Genomic DNA, 19,412 nt, shown 5'->3' with positions numbered 1-19,412 from the left:
AAAAGCAACAAAATTTATTTTTTTCATACTGCAGGAAATAAGAGATGAACAAAGAAAATGAGCCATTCCTTGGGTTCTCTTCTATCAACTTGTTACCCTGCATAATCAAGATCAACATAATGCACCAAATCAAAAGATCCTTCTTATGGATAGAGTAGTACCACGTCCCCTATTTTCTTCTTTTATCTTAGTCTTCAACTTTAAGCTTAAAAAAGGAAAAACAATTCGGTTGAGTCAAAAAGCTGGTAGCACAGGTTGGATCTTAGCCTAAATTCGTTCATTCCATGTTGAATGATCGACTCGCTTTGACTTCACCTTTAATCGAGATTTCAAAAGAGGTCTGCGTACCCTATATATAATAGTAAATAGAAAAGAATGCTTTTCATTTTTTCTCCCATGCTTTCTTAACAACCAAGCAAATATTTTAGTTTCCTTGGGGAGGATGTGAACACCGTTGCTGAAGATGCCAAATCAACACCCCAAGCGACAATTTCCCTATACGAAAGTTGAAATGGCGAGAAGACAGACAGAAGGGAATAGGATTTTGAATTGGTGAAGGCAACTGCTGATCTCATTGCTGAGTGATCGCTCGCTATCTGGCTGGAAAAGATGGTCCAGAAGCTTTCTCTCTCCCAGCAAGCAAGACGAGATCACGACTTCTCTCAGTAATGGAATTCCTTTACTTCGTAGCCTTATCCTTAAATGTCCTTTCATTGATTCTCGAACCTCCAACAGAGAGAATATCCATGCATGCGTTCTTTCTCTCTTCTCCTCTGCTATACATCCCAATATATGTACAATATAGATATTTTATATAGATATATGGATTCGTTTGGTTCTTTTTATTCTTGCTAGAGCTGGATGATTAAAAATTGGTAAATATATAGGACATACACGCACACATACTTCACAAGCAATGCATTTATCAAATTCAAAGTGTATTCGGCCTCGAAAACGTTCCGATGTGATCAAAACCTCCAAATAGTCACACAATAGTTTTAAGTAGAAGGACTGAAAGCCACTTGACTATAAGGAAAGGAGCTCTAAGTTGGAATTCAATAGTGACAATACTGGTCATCTGTGCTCCATAGCTACTGGTGTCATCACCCTGCAAAGAGGTGGAAACAACCAAGACTTAACACTAGCCCCAATTTGTAGATGGGTTGGGACCGGCCTGTTCGAATACCAGGCGTTACAGCGCTAAAGTAACCCATGCCATACTCCCAGGAAAGCTCGAACAAAGTTAAGCAAAAGGGTACATGTACCCGAAACTGACACAGGTGGGTGGGAAATTAAAAAAAAAGCAGAGAGGATCAAAGAAATAGAACCTAGAGAGATATGAAAAGCTTAGCGAGGAGATCAGGAATGAGGCGGAGATCAACGGTGTAGGTGGATCAACTCATCAAGTTCCTATTGAAATAGGATCCACACAAGGAAAAGCACCGTTGTGTAAGATCATCTTCAACCAACCTCCACTGTACTTTCAGTGCTACCACTAAAGAATTGCTTATACACGCAGTTGAATGGTTGAGTTAGATGGGGGATAATAGTTGAACTATCAAAGAGGTCTACAACCAGAATTAAGAGTTATAACATTCATAAAAGAAATAAAAAACCACTATAGGAACTTCAACTAAGAAAGAAGAAGAGTAAGAAGCCTCTTTTATATGTTCCGTCTTTTAATCTCTTGTTGTTAAAAAGTTTAACAACTGGAGTGTAGAGTCTCTGAATGGAATTTCATCAGTTCCATTAGCTGTAGAATGTGAAATTTTGTCTACTAGTGTGATCATTTCTATTTTGGTCTTTTTTCTTGGCTTTGAGCCTTTAAGTTGGAAGTTTAATTTATTTTAGACTACGGGTTGATTCTGGATAACATTTCGAATTCAGACACTCAAATTGCATTTCAGACTATTCCATTATATATGGGGGATAATTTTAGGCTTTAGCTATGGTCTTGGTTGAATTTTTAGAGGTTCTAGGGCAGTTTGGTAATTTTAAGCATTCAGTTAGTTTATTGCGACTTTCATGAGTTTCAGTCAAAGATACATCAAATCTGTGTTTAGATGATTCCATTGATTTTAGAACATCGAGGACAATTATGTAGCATACCACATTTGTGTACTTAGTTCCAGCCCCAAAATTGAAAGATTTTTCTGTGGAATTCATCAACAGGTATGTGGAATTTCACTAGTGGGTTCCTTTCGCCCATAAGATCCCTAGATTTCAGTCAGATTCTTGATTCCCTTACCATGACTAGACCTAGGGTTTCTAGAACTTCAACAGTTTATCATGAATTAGTTATTTACATCTTCCAAATCAGATTATCATGTCATTACTTCATTCCTTGCATGAACTTCAGGTCCCTAGCTATGTATTTCTTTAGTTCATGAATTACACATGCTAGGTCTGATATTTCAGTTATTTCAAATATACATGCCTTAGTTTTTGAATGTGTCATTATCAGTATATTATTGTGCATTCTCAGTTTGCATATCAGTTTGAGCTATCCAGTATAATACAAACATTTAGTGATAATGTGTTAATCACCTAATCTATGCGGAGTAGCTTAAAACTGAGTTGGACTAAGGTCACTCACCCACATTGTCCTTGAGCTACGAGTCACGTAGGTTGTAAGTCCCCTATGTGGGCATTATTTTAGTGATCACGCCAGCATTCCTTTATACCTTTGGCAGGGTATATTGGGTCCTCTCGATGGGGTGTATGCATCAGACTCCACATTTAGCTCATGTGGTTTTCTTATCGGGTATTAGTAGCTCCTACAGTTCAGTCAGACACCATTGCATTGACCACATTTTTGTACAATCAATATTCAGTCTCAGCATGTTATAAATTGGCCATTTTATTTAGTTAGCTTGGTGTTCAGTATCTATATCATGTTTAGATTATGCTCTTGCTTTATTGCTTGTTCAGTTATATGTTTATTTCAGCTATATTTTATCATGCATACTCAGTACCTTTCAAGTACTGACGCATACTCTGTGCTATATCTTCTCGTGATGTAGGTTCAGGTCCTAAGTAGTCAGATCACATATAGATCGGTTCCCAATCTTCAGTTTAGCAGCATTAGTGGTGAGTCCTCATTCTTCGAGGACTGGTGACATGTTTATCTTATCGCTTTTAGTCTTTAGTTTCGGTTTTGCTAGATCTAGTTGGGGCATGTCCCAACATTTCTAGTCAGTTTAGAGGCTTAGTTCAGCTATAGTAGATTCCGCTTAGTATTTGAGTTTAATATTCCTTTGTATTAAACTCTCAGATTTTATATATTCAATTTTAGAATAGGTATTCCCCATCACTTTCATTTTTATGATATTTAAGTTTCCGCATTAGTTATCATTATTCTTAGTATGCTTATGTCATGCCAGAAAGGTTAGCTTGGGGTCACTTGTGATCCTAGGTCCCGTGTTCACGTCTCGAGGTAGCTCGGGGAGTGACAACTCCCTCTTGTGATCACGTAGCATTAGTTTTGTGGGTGTCATGATTGTGTGGACCCTATTACGATCATGTAGAGTAAATTTCTTTGGCATCGCAATCGTGTGAGGCCTAGTCGTGATGGTCAATAAATGAATTGGCCCATTTAACTCATGATGATAAGTTTAAAATCAGCCTAAACAGAGTTCTTTTCCCAAAAGTTGAGGTTTCAATCCTAGTTCACCATTATTGAACCCTAGAAGCTCGATAGAGGTAATTTCAAGGTGGTTTTCAAGATAAACAATTAGGTAGTATTTTTACCCTAAACCCTCTTTCTCATTGGTTTTTTATGTTTTTAAATATCAAAGTCTTGTTTTAGACATGCAAATTGGTAGGTTTTTTTAAAAAAACTTAACCCTTTTATGATAGTGATGATTTAAATTGATTTCAACTCCATTTTTAATTGAGTTTTACCGGTGAGTGCCAAATTCCTTGGGCTACACGTTCTTACACAAATTTCTAGATTTAACCCTCGTTTTCAAAAGTAGGGTTTTGGGTTAGTTTGGCCCTAGTATCCAAATTCCTTGATATGGGCATTATTATTTTCGAGATCCTGTTCTAATTACCTATTTGATTAGATTGTGTTGATTTTGAGTTCCAACGGAAAGAGAAGACTCAAGTACTAGAGTGATTGTTTGATTTATTGAGGGAAGTAAATCTTTTGACTTCTTGTTAAGAATGTTGAACCTTGTATTCCATTATTTGATTGGGAGTAATGGGAAGAGGTGAAGGGCCTCACATACTTTAGAGTATTGGTGAAATAATTATTATGGTCTAATAATGATAATGTGGGGTAAAAGAAGAATTGTGTTGATATCATGATATGAAAAGTCTTAGTGATATTGTGAAAATCGATGAACCATGAATGGTTGAATAGTTGAGCGGACTTACCCTTAATATTATATCAAAATTATTTGTATTAGTTGTCTTATTGTTATGTTGATTGTTATCATTTTTCATCGATCATTTGCGCATATATATTTGTAGTGACGTTATGCAACTGTGTTGGGCCTTGAAGAAAATGATGAGAAATAAGGGACGGGCCACACGATCTGTGGCAGATTCTATATTAAAAAGTCGAGCCACACGATTTATGGTAGGTGCATGGACAAATATGTTCCCTGTAGGTTTTGAACTGAGAGACAACATGTGTGCATCATTAGGACAGACATGCATCACTCTATATGACACTAAACTTCATATTATTGCACTCCATTTGATTCTTATTCATTGCTTTTGATGAAATGTTATCGTGGTTATTGAATTGTGAAAAACTTTGATGATTTGACTATGTATAGTGTATATTAATGTGCAAGTTGTGATATTCTATTTGCACTCTGTTGTATTTGAGTGAGAACTTTTAGGTTGGGTTGATTGTCTATTGTAGGTTGTAGTTGTGGAGGTTCAGTTGGTGTGGTTGGAGTACTTGTGTTCAATATTGCTTTACTTAAGGTTGTTTAGGCTTGCGTGTTGAGTATCGTTGTTATGTGATACTCATTCCTTTCTACACTTCTATAGATTACGAGGATCGATCGTTATATTACTCTTTTTTCTCTTCTACGTTTGAGGCTTATTGTGGAGAGTTGTGAGGTAGCTACTTGTCATCTTGACGGACACCTCTTACTTTTTTATTATATTCTTGTTCTATTCTAGAAACAATGGAATTGAGACTTGCACTTTTTTCAAATATATTGTATTTCACTAGAGGCTTGTAGACATGACAACCATGTCTTAGGGTTATATTTGAGTTATGCTATGTTATTAACATAATTGAAATAGTATTAGGAAGTCATTAAGTTTCACTTCTGTATTTTTTATTTATGTTAGATATTAGGCTAATTTATCTTGGTGGGATTAGACAAGTGCCATCACATCCGATTGTGGATAGTGACATTCCCAGAGAAGCTAGGTTCTTAGTGTGTATTCTAATATAAAATTTCTTAAGTAGCTAGCTATTTTGATGTAAGATTTCGGAAGATGTTTAGCCTGGTTTTGAAATTCAGAATCAGATTATGTTGGGTGTGTGGTTCTTAGTGTGTATTGTGATATAAGATTTGATAATTAGCTAGCTATTTTGATGTAAGATTTCAGAAGATGTTTAGACTTTTTTGGATATTCAGAATCCGATTATTTTGGTTGTGTGGATACAAGAAATTGAAATTTCGATATTTATTCGTATTAGCTGGATGATCAAATCATGAAAGAGTGTGAAGAGTGTGTTATAGTTGTATCCACTATGGAAGTGTGTTTGTAGCATGCTTTGAGGCTACAATTTAGACTAATTGGCCGCATAACTTCATTTTAGGACTTGGACTAGTCAACAATATTTCCAGTCCACTAAAAGTTTATTGTGATAGCTTTGTTGTCTAAAAATGTCAAATATTCAATGGGTGCCAATCATATAGAATTGAAATGCTTTTCATTAAAGAAGAAGTCCTAAACATAAACTGACAATGGAAGGAGTATTGCCCAAATCATTTGTTGAACATGTTGAAAGAATTCCCATCATTGATGGCGATGAAAGTCGTTATGTAAAGAATGTAATATGATTATGGAATTGACACTTTGAGCTCATTTAAATGTATATTTCTGTTATTACCGATTTTATCTCGTATACATAATGTTGAGAATGTTGATGACATGTTCTGACTTTGATTAAGTATACTAGTGTTATTGGTGGACCATTATGAATTTGTAAAGATTGTGTTTGATAATAGACTAATATTGTAGTACATGAAACAGATTACATCAAATAAGGAAATGTATAATCGGTATGACTCATATTAGTTGATTTATTCAATAACAACATGGTTACTCAAAAGGGTGATCGAAAGGTGACTCGAAACACAAATCTCAATTTCAAGTGGTTGTTACAGTGAAGTTAATTTTGTATTAAAATAACCACATAATATTCCTATCCAATAGTACAAAATCATTCCATAAGGAACGTCTACTGAGAGTCTTAATTCTTTTATATACTATAGTTAGATGGAAGTGAATTCGGAATTGAAAACGGTCCAAAAATGCTACTTTAAAGAATTGAAACTGAAAGAATTTGAGGTCTAAAACAAGAAAGAATTATGGAGTTGAAAGTTACCTTTGAACCAAAAGAAATGGACAAGAAACAAGCAACAACACTCTAAACTAAGCTCACAACAATGGGGTCTACTACACACTGATTTTAAAAAAGGTAGAAGAAGAGATATAAAACACTGAATGATCATCAATCTAGCGGGCCCGTGGCCACAGGTATGATGCTGCTAGTACAAAAAGGTTTTCAAGAGCAGTGCTCCACAAATTCCTTTGGCTTCTCCATGGTTTAGGATCACCTTGAGTAAGAGATCTGTTAGTTAAGTGATAACTTGCTCTGACTTTAGAACTGAAAGAAATGTACTTAGATAGCAAGGTTGTTGAGTGTACTAGATGTTCATGATTTTGATTGGCTTAACAATTCTCACCTTAAGAGGTGTAGTGAGTTTGAGGATTTTTGTCCCGATTTTGTAGGCATATGAGACCTTGGGTGGTGTTGGTAAGGTTTCTTGTAGTAAGAGTGCCTAAAAGAGAACCTCTCTAATCTTGACATACCAATTGGGATCTTAGACCAGCAAGTTAAGAAATAGAATAATAAGAAAGTGCTTCCATGAAAATGTTGAGCAATGATATTTTTGTAAGGGTTTTAGTTGAAGTTTCTTATTTGGGAGGCCAAGATCCAATGAGATTTTCAAATATTCTTATGTTCCCTTTTATCCTCCTCTAGCTTATGATGATAAGTTCTCCTTGACTCATTTCATGATTTTGGTGTCTTGGATGTTATATGTGTCCTATAATTCCCTTGTCCCTTAGGGTTACTCTTGTTAATCTTGGTAGGGTTTGGATGCATGGTTATTAGACCTCTATTGGTTTTAGAGACATTATAATCAGCCTTGGTAATGCTTGAGGTTGTTTAAAAGAAGTAATATTTAAGCTTTTAGACAAAAAAGGGGGCTTACTCTGAAGGTGGAGATCATTTGCTTGAGTAGCAACATTGATTGAGAGTCCTAATATCCTTATCCTTTTCTTCTATTATATTCTAGCTTGAGACCAAGAGTTCCTTTTGGGCTTGTTTTATGTCTAGGAGTCATGAGTGTTTTAGAAATTTGCATGATCTCCTTATGTTATGCATGTTATTGAAAGATTCATATTTTGTATAAAAAGGATTTTTCATGATTTACATGTTCCTCATGTTGTTGTGCATTTAGTATGGTGATTGCATATTTAACTTTATTAGATGATTTGATGAACATGCTTTGTTAAGTTTTTGATAAAATGGCACATTTGCTCCGTAATGCTGTATTGGGCTTGCTTATAGTTGGAAAAGGTAATTCTTATTATGACTATGTGATTAATGATGTTTAGAAGTGTTTGTGTAGGCTCGCTCCCAAGGGGAAGATGGTATGCCTATCTAACATTGTGTTGTGTGCTTATATGTTTCCATGAATTCTTTATCTAATGCATGTTCATGAAAACTTGTGTTTTGAAAGAAAATGAGCTTATGTGGATTGTTCCCCTCATGTTGTGGTGCTTTGAGTAAGAGTTGCCTATTGTACTTCATGAGAAGAATATATGGACATGTTTTAGTTAGGAGTTGAGAAATTCCTCCTTGATGAATGCTTTTTGAGAATAAATTGCATATGAGCTCCATGAAAGTATGTTGCGTATATTATGACTAGAAGATGGTAGTTCCTCGAACATGACAAGTTATGAGAATCTCATGCATAAATGGGATGTAAATAAGCAAATCTTGAATAGTGTTTTGCATGCATTGATAATTCTTTCGTTTAGAAGTCTTTTTAACGTGGCCAATGTTAGAACTTTCCTTGTTACTACTTCCCGGACCAAGGAGGTAATTAATGAGAAAAAAATTATCAACATAGAATTAGTGTGATACTATCTAATAGGCTAGTGTTGATTGGTGCGATGTAATAACTCGGGGTGGGAAGAAATACATTTTGGTGGTTGTCGATGACTTCTCAAGATTCACCTGGAACATGTTTATGCAAACAAAGGATGAAGCAACTTAGCTATTAATTATCTTTGCGAAAAGGATCCAGATGAAGCTAAATTGCAAGATTGCAGGAATCAGATCAGACCATGGTACAAAGGTCGAAAATTCCCAAATCAAAGTTTTTGCACTGAACATGGAATTCATCATAACTTTTCTGCTCCTAGAACTACTCAGCAAAATGGGGTTGTAGAGAGAAAGAATAGAACCCTAGTGGATATTGATAGAACCATGCTCATTGATTCAGGTCTTTCAATGAATGTTTTGTCGGAAGCGGTAAATACATCTTCCTATATTACAAACAAATATCTCATCAAATCAGTGCTCATGAAAACTCCATATGAGCTGCGGAATGGAAGAAAGCCATCACTCAGTTATCTGAAGGCTTTTGGTTGCAAGTGTTTTGGGCTGAACAACGAGATGGATGATCTTGACTAATTCGATCAAAAGAGTGATGAAAGAGTCTTTGTGGGGTACTCCTTGACAAGCAAGGCATACAAAGTCTACAACAAAAGAACTCAGTGCATAGAGGAAACTGTTCATGTTATCTTCGATGAATTTGCTGAAATGAACAACCTTTAAGATAGGGATGATCTTGAACTTGAAAAACTAAAGCAAATTCAAAGAGATAGTGTTGTGCAATACAATGGTGGAAAATGTTCCAAATGAAGAAAATGACAAAGAAGCTACAGAAGAACCTGGTCGTTCTATTGTCTCAGATGTTCCTAACATAGAAGAAACCAACAAAGAAAGTTCTAAAGAAGGGGAACAAGTTGTTGAAACCAATGAAGAGTCTATGAGGAAATCAGGGTGGAAACATCAGTCTTCTCATCCCTTCGACAATCTTCTCTCTCCCTTGTATTTCATAATGCACACTAGATCAAAGACTAGAAATTTAGTTGCATTTTCTGCTTTGATCTCCACTATTGAACCCAAGAACATCAAATAAGCTGTAAAGGATGTTGACTAGGTGAACTCAATGTAGGAGGAGGTTCCTCAGTTTGAAAGAAGTAAAGTGTGGCACCTGGTCCCACACCTCTCAACAGAACTATTATTTGGACCAGATGGGTGTTCACAAATAAGCTGGAGAAACATGGGACTATCACAGGGAGTAAGTCAAGACTATCGGAGCATGGATACAATCAAGAAGTAGGAATTTACTATGATAAGACTTTTTTCCCAATGGAAAAAATTGAAGAAATCAGAATCCTAATTTATTTTGCTACCCATATGGGGTTCAAACTGTTTCATATGGATATTAAAAGTGCTTTTCTAAATAGATATCCAAAGGAAGAAGTCTATGTTAAACACCCTCCGGGGTTTGAAGATATTGACTTGACAAATCATGTGATGAAATTAGACATAGCCTTGTATGTCCTGAAGCAGGCTCCCAGAGCTTGATATGAACGACTATCAAAATCCTCTCTCGAAAATGGTTGCAAAAGAGGAAAAATTGACAACACTTTATTCTTGAACTTAAGAGGAAAGGAGCTTCTAATATCACAAGTTTATGTGGATAACATAATATTCTGAGCTACTTCACATCCTCATTCAAAAGAGTTTTCAGCATTGATGGGAAGTGAATTTGAGATGAGTGTGATGGGAAAAATCACGTTCTTACTAGGTTTACAAATCAGACAGTTTCCTCAAGGCACTTCTATATGTCAAGAAAAATATATCAAAGATCTGCTTAAAAGGTTCAATATGCAGGAGGCCAACATAATTGATACACCCATGAGCACGAGTACCAAATTTGGCAGTGATGAGGTAAGCATTGACGTAAATGAAACAATGTATAAAGAAGTCATTCGATCTCTCCTCTATCTTACTGTAAGCAGGCCATATATTGTCTTTAGCGTGGGAATGTGTGCTAGATTTCAAGTTGCTCTAAAGGAATCACACTTAAAGGTAACAAAATAAAATACTAAGATATTTAAAGGGTTCTCAGGACCTAGTCCTATTTTATCCTTCAGGGGATATTTTTGACTTAGTTGGATATGTTGATGCTGATTATGTAGGTTTTTGGATTGACAAGAAAAGCATCTTAAGAATGACCCTTTTTCCAGGGTCATCACTGATTTCATGGGAAATAAAGAAGCAAAACTCAGTAGCTTTGTCAACAGCTGAAGCTGAGTATGTAGTTGTTTCTTTGTGTTGTGCTCAACTAATGTGGATCGAACAACAACTTTAAGATTTTTGTGTTCTCACTAACACAATTCCGCTTATGTGTGACACCACAAGAACAATGAACATGGCAAAGAATCCAGTCCAACAGAAGAGAACCAAGCACATTGATGTGAGACATTATTTCCTTCAAGACAATATTGATAAAGGGAATGTGATGATGAGTTTCTACAAACCAGAGTACCAAATATGTAACATATTTACCAAAACACTAAGCAAGGAACATTTTGTCATGAACAAATTAAGTTTGAGAATGCACAAGCTACACTAATTCCTCACCAAATTTCCAACCAGCCTCCACATTGACTATGCTAAGAAGGGCAGGTATTTACACTTGTGTTATTGCTTATCATTTTTGAATTCACTACTTGTTCCTCAATGCAAGTATACACTCATGGCATTCTAGCTAAAGAGAAGATTTAGTCATGATGGTTAAGTCTTTCAATGGCAAGGGACCAGGTCCTCTTGCAAGCTCAATATCACTCTACTCTATTGAGTTAATGTCCAACGGTCATTTCCACACATCATTGCCATGTTTCCTATGTCAGTTATAGACGTCTTTTTAGTTTAAAAATCAAGGGACGCCTTTGTTCAGGAACACGATACCAATTATAAATACGCTTCTATTTCCAATCTTTCTTGTGTCTAAAAAATCTGACTTCTCTCTTAAAATTAAAAAAATCTTCTCTTCATTCTCAGAAAATGTTGAATCCCTCGTCTCCTTCAAGAACTCTTCTCTCTCCATAAATTATAAACCCTAATCCCTTCAAGTTCTCAACTCTTCCTACAGAGCCCTCTCCCTCTACTCCAATGTGTGGAATAGTAAAAACTGGTGAATCTACTAAGCAATAGACTGATGTCATGGATCAGTCCTAAGCCAATCCTGTTGAAGGTCTCCCTTGTTCTTCCACTCTAATTTTATCATAGAATTCCCTAAATTCTGAAGCCTAGTCTTTGGTTAAGCCTACTAGTAGTGCGCCTAATAAAGAGCTTGATGTCACTTCTCAACCACGCCCAGTGTCCTCAATGATGCTTGAAAGGTTGTTTGTTGGGGACCTATCTAATGGAAAAGGAACATAAACTAACATTTTAGCCACATCAAAGGATTGGCTTGTGCAGAGTTTGATGTCTTTAAAAGGAGTTATTCAACCACCTTTCTTTGAGGTTGAATGTAAGTCACCGGATCCGATCCTAAATAGATCTAAGCCTGTGTTTGATCAAACCTCTGAGATTGTTGCACCTACTAATGCTAGTCCATGGGAATATGTGAAAGATGATGAGGATATTCCTCTCTTTTAGATGAGGAAAGGAGTTAGAGGAGCACATACTCTGAAGCAGCCATTGCTGACATTGAAGGGACTAGTCTTGATATTGAAGCTAAAAGTTTTGAAGGACCTAGTGAATCTGAGCGCAAAAAGAAAAGAAAAAGGAAAGGGAAGTTGGTGAAGTCATCCTCCAAAAAAGGTTATCGGAAGTATATCACAAGGGAAATCACAGAAAAGTTGATGAGTAATGCAATGGTTGCAAATAAGGCTCAAACAATTCGAAATCATAGGGAAAGAAAAGTTGATAATACGCCTATTGTGAACCCTGTAGGGTTGTCCCAAGATATAGGGTCTAGTGAAACTGAGTCTTAGGACATTGTGAGAGTTGTAGCCAAAAGTCAAAAGGAAGTGGAGGAACAACGTGAAAATGCTCCAAGGATCACAAGAGCAAACAAGAAATCACTAGCCAAGTAGGCCCGTGTAAAGACAAAGGCTACTTCTAAGCCTCAAACTATTATAGGACCTAGTTCGTCTGCAAAAAGAAAGGAGCAAGAAAAGGCACTATCCAGGGATTAAAGAATTGCAGTGCTTGAGAAGCAGAAGGTACTAAATGGTAGGGTGTTTGATCCTACGATTCTGACTGAACCTGGAATTTGTTCCCTGTTTGATTTTGTGGCATTGCAAAGCTCGGAACATATGTTCAAATGTTATGTGTCATATCTACATGAGCCTTAGGTACTTGAGTTTTACTATAATATGAATCTTCTTTCAAATGGTGGAATCATTACAGTTGTTTGTGCAGTAGACATCATTTTCAGTGAAGATGTTTTAGGCATAATATGGGGGTACCATGCAAATGGATTCGATCTGTTATAGGATGCAAGCCTTCTACTAAGTATGTCCAACAGGCTACGAAATATGGTAACATGAAATGTATTTGGCATCTTATGAAATTTCTCAAGGGGGAGCATCAACTATTCTTCGAGTTTCTCAATAAGGTACTCTTGCCTAGAACTAAAAAGTAAACAATGGCTGCTTCGGCAGACCTTTTCCTCATTGAATTATTTTATGAGCTTGAAGCAATAAATATTCCAATAATCATGCTTGAACACATGCATCGGATAATGACATGGAGGCATGCAAAGCATAGGATAACTTATGGGTACCTTTTGAACTTGGTTTTTGATTATTTTGTGGTGCCCCTTGGTAGTGGGGGTAGCAGGTACTATCAAGCAGACTTTCTCTGTGGCCACATTTATTGAGTGTGAATGTATGGAGGGAAAGGTAGTCTCAGCTTTCTAAACTCCATGAAAGGCAGGAAAATCTTAAACATAAATAGACGATTTCACTGCTCTTCTAGAGGCTAAGGATGTAGTGATTTCTCGACTCAAGGCCCTACTTCAACATGCAAAATCTTAAGGACCTGGTACCAGCACTATGGCTAAGGAAGAAATCGACAGGTTGAGCACTGACAATGCTCGACTGGAAGAATCAAATGCCTCACTGAGTGAGAAGGTCAAGTCCCTTACCAAGCAGCTTCTTCAGGCGCACACTGATACTAATTCTCGATAGAACATCTTGTTACAGTCCTTTTCTCCTACCCCACCCTCCGTCCTAAAGTGTATATCCTCTTTTCTTCTTTTTTTTTTTGCTTCCTGACAGTGTTGTAATGGCAATGTATTTGTGTTGGTGGTGCTCAGTAACTAGTTTTGTGATACACTGTTCCAAAATGACATTGCCTTGTTCTTTTTTTCTTTGTCTTATCTACTTTCCCTATTTGCTCATGTATTGTCCTTACTATGGCTCTGAATTCCTAACTACTTTGAATATCGCTTGTGTATGTTTACTGGTCACCCAATGATGTCAAAAGGGCGAATTGGTTTGTACAGGTTGCTGAATGTAATAGGTGGGCATGATGATAGGGGGAAAGAATGAGTTTTAGTAACAGGTGGGCATGGTGACAGAGGAATGAATGAATACACTCAATGTGAGAGGGAAGTTTGTTTGTCATCATCCAAAAGGAGGAAAAAATTGTATTCTAGGTGTTTTGATGATCCTCACAAAGTAAGGGATCAGGTCCCTTGCAGATTGTTCTCGTGCAGGTTCAAAAGGATGTACAACTGTCAAGTTGTCATGTCAGCTGGTTGGTGAGCAGGTCAGCGTACTTCACCAATAGGAGAGGACGAGGTTATTTGTTTATTGGTCAATAACTCTTCTTGTTGATTGATATATTCAAATTAACAAACAACTTTACATTCATTCATTCAAACCAAGAACAAATTTCTTCTCAAAAACTGAAGGATAAAAGAACTCATACAACAAGGGACCCGAGAGACGAAACAAGAGCAATATTTATCTGTTAGTGTTGTTGAATGCATGTATTGTGCTAAACTTGAAGGATTTGTTTCACATTCATAAAGAAACGTTTCACAACCTTTGTCTGTATTGTTGTAAGAACACAATTACAGTTAATTGTGTGTATTGGGTATTGAAGTCTATATTCATTCGTGGTTGTTAATATAGTGGTCAATGAATGCAGTACTTGTGCTCAGTAAGTAATAGATGTATTACTTAGTGTGAGATTAAGAGTTTAGTTTCATTATTGTAGTTGGAATCTGTATTCAATTTTGGTTGAGATTAGTGAAAGCAATTAAAAATCATGTGTGAGGTCGTGGTTTAAATCCCTTGAGAAAAGAGATTTCCACGTAAAAACTCTTGTTCCTGGTTTAACTTGAGCTATTCAGTTTCTGCACTATTACTCTATCAGAGGACCTGGTCCAGTGATAACTTGTGAACACATACATTCCAGCAATCTAACCTTTAGATGGTAATATTAGTGTCCACTGATCACTTGATAAATGGTAAATTATCTAAAATCTTAGGAGATTTACTTGAAGACGATTATGAAATATTTGAGAAAAAGAAGGTAAAGTCGGTAGCTTCATTAGTATTGGAACAAGATTATACACATCAGGATCAAATCCAACAAACTAAAGCATTAAAAAGATAAAGTAATCCACCTAAAAATTGAATACAAAAGAGTAAGGTCTCCCTACCTGAGCTTAGAAGAAACTGGAGACCCTCAATGATGTTGTATAAACCTAGCTCCAACCAACCATAGACTAGATCTCTTCACCTCAAGGATGCCTCACCCACCAGAGGAGTAGGTTAGTGTGGCGGTGATGACATAAGGGATGAGAAGATGAAAAATCAATCAACAAACCCTTCAAAACCTTGTAAACTTTCGTTTTATTGTTTATATGTATTTCTATTATTGAGATGGGCTGGGTTTTGTTCATTTCTTTGATTCTGAACCCGATTTATGAATTTTGAAAAAATGGAGTGTATCTATGAAAAAATTATTTATATTAAACTGATCCACAGGATTTGAACTATTTCTTTATCCTGAAACATTTAATTTCGACTAATCTTGACTTCATATGTATGCATTTGTTACAATTTGGTCTACCATTAATGATTTATTACAAGCTATTAGATGGAGGCCAGAGGGACAAAAACATATAAAAGAAATGTAAGAAACTAGTTGTAAAAGTCTTACCGTGGAAAAATTAGTTAAGTGAACTACATATAGCTTAGAAATAATAGAAGCACTTTGAATGCCTTTCAAAACTCCTTAATATTACTTGTTTGAAATTCTCAAAATTTCTACGTAACTTTTTAGGTAACAAACACATTGTACAATAAGTCGTCAAAAAGGATTAAAAAATATTCCCCCAAAAGAAAATAAAATAAAATTCATTTATACTTAATTGGAAGATGGATGACCTAAATTGAATAATCATGAATGTGCCTTTTTCCCTTTTTGTATTCATAAAATGACTGTATTTTATGAATGATATTGCCCTTTCGTATTTATATCATGAATGTGCTATAATATTTGTTAATTACTTATAATATAATGTATATTTACTTTTAATGTGCCATGTGAAAAAAAAATTGTTACATTTTTTAACATTATTACTATTCATGATTAATTTAGTTTATAAGGGTTGTGAAGAAATAATTTAATTTGTTTCCGAAAGGGTATTACAGTCACTCAACTTTAATAGTTATTTTTTCTTTCAATATTTTAGTTAGGGGCTTTCCCTTTAAGAAGGTGCTTGGATATTCAATTTCATATCGAGATATAAAATCACTACATGAAATCAACGTTTAGACATGTGATTTCACGTTGATTTTGGGAATTTCAAATAAAGATATGATATCAATCAAATTCAAAGTTGACCTACATAAATAAATTTATATTTTATAAGAAAAATCCCGCATTTAAATCTACTAACAAATTATTTCATATATAAATAAAATTTATATGATGTGAAGCCCTTAGGGGTTGACTTTTTATACGAAGCATACATAATGAAACATCCCTGCAGGTGCGGAGCCAAGCCTTGATCACAATCGTGGAGATATAGGAACTTGCGACTCACAACTTAAAAACGACAAATTTGTTGTATGTTTTTTCATAAACATAAAAATGTCATAAGTTTTAAAATTATTAAGATTATATCAATTCTTTTTACAATCTTATCAACTAAGTAAAAGTTTATAAAATCGCATAATATGCTATTACAAAGTTATTCTAAAAAATATAAAACATTTATTGATCAAACTTTAATTCAATGAAAAAATAAAATTAAACATAAGTTGTAGTGTCTAGTCTTTAATATAATCCTCCACATACTCCGGACAATCTTCTCTTGTTGAATTAGCATATCTCGATTATATAACTAAGAAGAGAAACCAACATTGTTATACTTTGAATCATTTGGTTGGTAAGTAGTGTTGATAAAAATTAATCATATCATATATTATATTATAAGTGGGAAGCCTCCAAGTCTAAAGTTGAATTACAAAAATGTCCATACAAATGTTATTAACAATTTTGTTCTACACTACAAATAAAAAATAAAATAAAAAACCGTTCAATTTCTACATTGAATTTGAATGTAGAAAATTGTTTCATCTTCCCACAATTATTAAATGTTTGAATTGCTTAGTTATCACCAATAATTATTTCAATCTTAATGTTTTGTTTCTTTCATCTTCCATTGTAGTAATGAATAATTTTTTCATATTCTATAAATTTGCATAAAAAATATATACATTGATCAATCAAATTATCACTCAAACATCTAATTTCTTCACAAAAACAGTGTTGAAAAATAATCATAAGGTAATTTTATATATTTGTTTCTTCAAGCATAGAGAATTGCTCTTCTGCTTCACTTCTCAGTGATCCTTTTAGATTTGGAAACTTTTTCATAAGTGTCCGTTTTGCTACCGAACTCCTTTCCATAGCTAGTCGTTTCAAGTATGAGAACGTTGGGGGAAAATATTATGCTTCTTTGGGTTTTGATAATTGTATGAAATTTTATTTGGGTAGTAGATATGATGGTTGCAATCACATTATTTATGTATTGTTAATTTTTTTTGGGTGTATATGATACTTCTTTTAGGATAAGTTGTAATAATTCTCGCTTTGTTGGGTTGCAATTATTTTTATCTTTTGATAAACTTTTGGTGATAATCTCTTGAATTATATGTCAAGAGTTTTCGTTTTGGTAATTTTGTACTTTAATAGAGAAGATGTGGGATTAAATTATGAATTAGAAATTCTTTGTAGTAGTGTTTCATATGGTTTTAGATATGTTGCGCGAAGGATGACGACTCAAAAATTGTATTCAGAAAGTTCTACTATGAAGTAAAGTTGTAAGTCTCACTTGGCTTTGTTGTTCATTTGATACAAATAATTAATAAATAAGAGTAAAATGAGATACATTAATAAATAAGATTAAGATTTCAATGAGTGAAGAAAGTTGTTGTTGATACTCTTCTCTTAAGGTCTTTGTAGCTTCTCATGTTAAAAATTTTATTTCTTGTTGTTTGAATTGTGCAAACTAGGAATGTTAAGTTTCATTATGCTTCAAAATGTGTAAAGTTGGATTATCATTTTACTTCTATGCTAAATAATATATCTAATTAATTAAATAGTAAACAATATCATATATATTATACTAAATACTAAAAGTTAAAAGGTATTAAAGTCTAAAATTGAATCAACTTTTAACTGCAATAAAATGAAAAAAGCAATAAGAAAGATAAAAATGAAAAGATCATGGTTTCAAGACTCTTCATTTCTACAAATTAAATTATAAAACTCTTATCTTTTCATTCTCTCATATTGAATGAAAGAAAAAGTTGGACTTGCAAACTATAAATTAAGCATTGGACAATATCTTATAAATCATAAGAAATGAAAGCATTTAATTATTGATTTCAAAATCTTTTCTTTTATTTGATTTCATCTTCATCTATGTATTACCATATTTAGTTGTGTTTATGTGTCATTTTTTCCTTCTCTCAATTTGGTGGCATCATATAAATCATAGACTTTTTCATTTCATCCCCTTTTTATTCATTTAGATATAACAAGTGGACAATTTAAACCCTTCACCTCATCCCCTTTACTCCCAACACACAATCAACTAAGGAAGCATACGAATTCAACTAGAAAAAAAGGTTTAGGAAGTCATTTACCTTAAATCAATCAACAATCACTCAAATAGTTAAGTCTTTCCCTTCCGAATCACTTCCAAAGCCAAAAAAAATCTATAAACAAGCAAGTATTCACAATCACTTTCCGGAAACAACAACACCCACAACAATTCCTTTGAAATGTGGGTTAATCAACACAATACCTAATTCCAAAAACTAAGGTTTGAATAAAAAATTTAATACTTGATAAAATTACTCAAGGTTTTAGCAACTCATTAGGGAATATCATTTCGAAATAGGACTTGCAATCAGTTCACAAACTCCATTTTAGTTACGAAATTGAGTTCTTGAAAAATCTCATTATTCACCAATCAAAACGTCATATTTTGATGTTAAAACTCATAATTAATCAATGGAAAATGAAGGTTTAGAAACAAGAACACTTAACCAACTGATCTAGTATAGAAATTCATTCCAAAACTCGCCACCAAGGGTTCCCCAAATTCAAAAATAGTTAAATGGGGCATAAACCCCGAAATTTGAAGCAAAAGACCTCTTAGGTATCGCTTAAGCGAACCCCACTAAAAGCGCGGGCTTTGCTTCTATGATCAAGCCTTCTCTTAAGCAAAGGTCGCTTAAGCGATGGTTGCTTTGCAAATGATAAGGTCAATAGCGGTATACCCTTCGCAAAAGAGAACCAAGCCTCGCTGAAGTGAGCCTCGCAAAAGCGAGCCAACTTTCGCAAAAGCGGAGGTGCATAGACATCAGAAAATCACTCAACTCTCAAAACATCAAGAGGACCCTTCAAATTCATGCAGAACCCTATACTGACAAACCACATATTCAAATCAATTATACTCCAAGTTATGGACTCAATGGAACCATGAAAACACAAATATGAGGTCTCCTTGACCCAA

General features: G+C 34.7%; 1 protein-coding gene across 1 annotated transcript; it reads left to right on the top strand.

Annotated features, from left to right (window-relative positions):
* The first annotated feature begins 10,102 nt into the window (after window positions 1-10,102).
* On the top strand, window positions 10,103-10,721 carry LOC125863672 (uncharacterized). The gene is made up of 3 exons (XM_049543710.1): window positions 10,103-10,297; window positions 10,405-10,438; window positions 10,549-10,721. Exons 1-3 carry the CDS (start codon window positions 10,103-10,105, stop codon window positions 10,719-10,721), a joined length of 402 nt encoding a protein of 133 aa, XP_049399667.1.
* Window positions 10,722-19,412: the final 8,691 nt, after the last annotated feature.

This window comes from Solanum stenotomum, chromosome 5 (genome assembly GCF_019186545.1).
Source record: "Solanum stenotomum isolate F172 chromosome 5, ASM1918654v1, whole genome shotgun sequence".
NCBI classification, from domain to species: domain Eukaryota; kingdom Viridiplantae; phylum Streptophyta; class Magnoliopsida; order Solanales; family Solanaceae; genus Solanum; species Solanum stenotomum.
The sequence above is the reverse complement of the archived record's forward strand: the minus strand, read 5'-3'. Positions and strand labels throughout refer to the sequence as shown.

Bases quoted from the DNA above. Each gene is read 5' to 3' on its own strand.
- LOC125863672 (XM_049543710.1), top strand. From the start codon at position 10,103: ATGGGAAGTGAATTTGAGATGAGTGTGATGGGAAAAATCACGTTCTTA. The intron at 10,298-10,404 runs GTAAGCATTGAC...AATGTGTGCTAG, and splicing joins CCAAATTTGGCAGTGATGAG to ATTTCAAGTTGCTCTAAAGG. The intron at 10,439-10,548 runs GTAACAAAATAA...CTGATTATGTAG, and splicing joins TAAAGGAATCACACTTAAAG to GTTTTTGGATTGACAAGAAA.